The 3,440-nt window shown below is 40.2% G+C and overlaps 1 protein-coding gene across 1 annotated transcript in view; it reads right to left on the bottom strand.

The window, feature by feature from the left end:
- Nucleotides 1-3,440, bottom strand: part of FBN1 (fibrillin 1) — a 140,959-nt gene that overhangs the window by 81,065 nt on the left and 56,454 nt on the right. Inside the window, exons 10-11 of the mRNA XM_009886140.1 lie at nt 3,278-3,418; nt 2,361-2,480 (exon numbers count right to left, since the gene is read on the bottom strand). Of these exons, the coding sequence (XP_009884442.1) occupies nt 2,361-2,480; nt 3,278-3,418 (261 nt within the window). The remainder of the gene's footprint in view (nt 1-2,360; nt 2,481-3,277; nt 3,419-3,440) is intronic.

Raw genomic sequence — 3,440 nt, 5'->3', positions numbered from 1 at the left:
TCCCTACACTTTTGTGGCACTCAGTTGTACCTGAGCCTGGCTTCAGCTACTGCACCAGCTTTCTTCCTTTGGACAGGCAGAAATGCTACAGCATCTCGTGAGTTTTCTGGCCTTTTAGTTTTTCAAGTTCATTAGGATTTGTACTTTTACACATCTGATGCCATCTAAATCATGGTGCAGAAAATTAACACAGAATCTCATTGTTCTTTACGTACATACAGCTGACTGGAGACTCACCACTAGTTTATGCTACATTTCTAATTTTCAAATTATGAAATAACATTGGGGATTATTTTTTTTCCCCCTCCTCCAAGAAACTTGCAAAAATCAAAGCTTCCCTCATACTGAAATGTCTGTAATTGCTGCATCTCCATGTCAGGTCTGACCTCCTCCCCTCAGAAATGTCAGGTAGATTACAGTAAGCACTTAGCTATTAAAGCTTTGACTCCCATACATTCATAGCTAATCATCGTAAGATTTCCCTTTTTTCTTTTTTAGGTCCATTTTCTATCCCCTCTTCTGCAACTGAAAAGCATTTTCTGTTTTGATCAATAATCATAATGTGACAATTTTATTCATCTGTATCTCAAATTAACATATTCATTCAGCCAAACTCCTACTAGAATTATAAGCGATCCTTATAACAGTTGAATCAGTAGCTTGCAATATAGGCTGCAATGTTTAATCGGTCATCAGACTCATCATGCAGAAAAAAATCCTCCCCTGGAACCTCAAGAGCAAGGAATGGATAAACATCTGGTCACTACGGAGGCTTCATTTTTCAAGAATGGATGTAAGGAATACATTTGCAAAAGCGTATCAGCACAGGCACATTTGTGTATGCAAAAAATAAAACCTCAACATACAAAGTAGTCATGCGAAGTAATTTTACAGCACATGCTGATTTTGGCAAGTACCAGTGCTATATGCGTAGTTTGCCAAGGGCGCCCCGCTAGCCTTTTTCTTCTCCCTAAACTGGTCCTAAAAATTCCTCTAGAAAACAAAGATTCTGCACATCGTAGCATTTTCTGAACTGCCTGTCAAGCAAGCACAGTTCCCATAGACTGCAAAGGAACTGCTAAGTGACCACACTTTAATGCCATTAAGCTACTGGGCTTCTGACAACCATGTGTTTGTGTAATGAATCAGTCAAATTAAAAGCGTGTGACAAAAATGACTCATGAGCAAATTCATCACTGCTGAGACTCCACTTCAGCACTCCTTCACCACTAGTCAGCTGAACTATGAAGATGCTTCCGCAACATGGCTGTTTGGCAGCAACTGGGTCAAATACTCCCAGCAACATGCAGCAGTGGTGCTGGCTCTGCATGTCCTCCTGGATTGGAGTAAGCTTCTGCACCACAAATACCTTTCCAATTCACAAAGCGAAGGGAGAAAAAAAACAATCACACACAAATACAGACAGCTTTCTTCTGGCTTTTTAGAAACTGTACTTCAGAACGAGGGCATGCTCAAGGAACCCTCCTTAGTGCAGAAAGCAAAACATGAAGACAAGCTGGGACTCCGAGCACTCAAACCTTCCGTTTCATTTAGATGCTTCATTTCTTATGGAATATCAAAGTAGTCATTCATTCTCCTACCAGAATTATCTCATTATGACTTAACTATAAAGGACTGCATCCACCTTTACAGTCAAATTCCAACCCCAAAACATTTCGGTAGCCACAGAACCCTGACAGAGGGCTGACCACTGAGGAGCTATGTGTTCACTACTCCCATAGGAAGACAGGATGAAGACCATTGGGACTATTGTTGAGCCTGGTCTTCAAAGCACCAATAATGGAGGTTCTACAGCTTCCCCACCTAGACCTTCCCAGTGCTTCACTACTTTTCCATACGTCATTTAAGTTTTCATTGCTCTAATTTATATTTAGTTCATTTTCTGACAGTGGGCAGGGACAACACATGGGCACTGTACTCTTATATTTACCCAGTAGAAGACTTATCTTTCCGTCCACATCTCTTAGTCTTTTAACAGTCTTTTATAAGTAAAGGAATCTTCTCCAAAGAAGGGATGTTTAATTGTCCTTGAGATCCACAAGAAGCAAACGGGTCTCAATAATTTAAAAAGAAAAAAACAAAAACCCAAACAAGTCTCTTCTACTTTGAAGCCACAAATGGTGCCAAGCTACTTTCAGCACAAGACAAAATGTCTTTCTTCATAATCTGGCCTGTGAAGAGCCAGCTTAGGCAGGTTAATAATTTTTACTGCCATATCTGATTTATTTTTCTTTAAAAACCCCTCCCATTTAACATGCCTGTTAAATTTTGCCTAAAAACTATTTTCTCTCCTGGTATGTATACAATAGTACAGAAACAGCTGTAAAACCGTCATTTACCTCGGCACTCTGTTCTAGTTGCCGTGCTCTGATATCCTATACGACACTGGCATATGTAGGATCCCTGGGTGTTCACACAGTCTCCACTGATGCACGGATTCTTTTCACATTCATCAACATCTGCAAAACACAGACAACACATTTTTATTAAGACATTGGTTGAAAGGTATTCGGGTCTGTAGGGGTATTTTAACGTTTTGTAGTTGGAGAAACAGTGTGCTTCAGTCTGAAAGGAATGGGGACACCACTGAATTCCCAGTAAAAGGATCCCATCTTCTCAGCTAAACAGGAGCTGGAAAAAACGAGTACTCAACAAGACAAGATATTGTACGTGCGAGAGGTAGAGGCCTTAATCGCACACATCCACATTCCCAGCCCCCAGGAGAAAAAGATTTTGACAGAAGCAAAATCTTGCATGTAAGAAACAGCTAATCCTTGCTCCTATCATCAAGCTCTGGCTGAGTTCCAAAATTAAAGGGCTCAGGAGCCCAACAAGATACTCCTGATGAGCTGAAAGAGGACTTGTAAATCTTAGTAAGCCCAAGATCCTGACTGTTGGTTTGTTTGTTTAACAATAGGTCATTTGCATACTGAAAGAGCTGGTAGCATTTTAAAGAGGTCATTTGCAATCACTAATAAACCCATTATAGTCACAGGTTAGTAAAATAAGAAATCTTCTGCATATTTTTGTGGCAAGTTACGAGATGTGTTAAATACTGTCTTAAAGGCAAAACTGCTGCAAAAATAAGTTTGCAGTTGAAAGCAATTAGTTCTTGGAAGTCTATTTACTGGTTGTTTTTTTTCGGAGGGGAGGTTGTTTTATTTAAGAACGCAGAGTTATTACATTGTGTGGAAAATAGGTTTTTTTTCTTTAAAGCAAAATTCCCCTCTGTGATTTACGGCAGAAAACCACATACCAATGCATTCCCCTCTAACATCCAGTTGGAATCCTTTGTTGCACTCGCAGCGGTAGCTCCCAGGAGTGGGAATACAGCGCCCATTAAGGCAGAGATGTCGGAACAGTTGGCAATAGTCAGTGAAGTTCACCGGCAAGATCACTGAAATAACAGAGTTGGAAAA

This window comes from Charadrius vociferus, unplaced genomic scaffold, assembly GCF_000708025.1.
Source record: "Charadrius vociferus isolate BGI_N301 unplaced genomic scaffold, ASM70802v2 scaffold365, whole genome shotgun sequence".
NCBI lineage: Eukaryota > Metazoa > Chordata > Aves > Charadriiformes > Charadriidae > Charadrius > Charadrius vociferus.
This window is presented reverse-complemented; position numbering and strand designations above follow the sequence as displayed.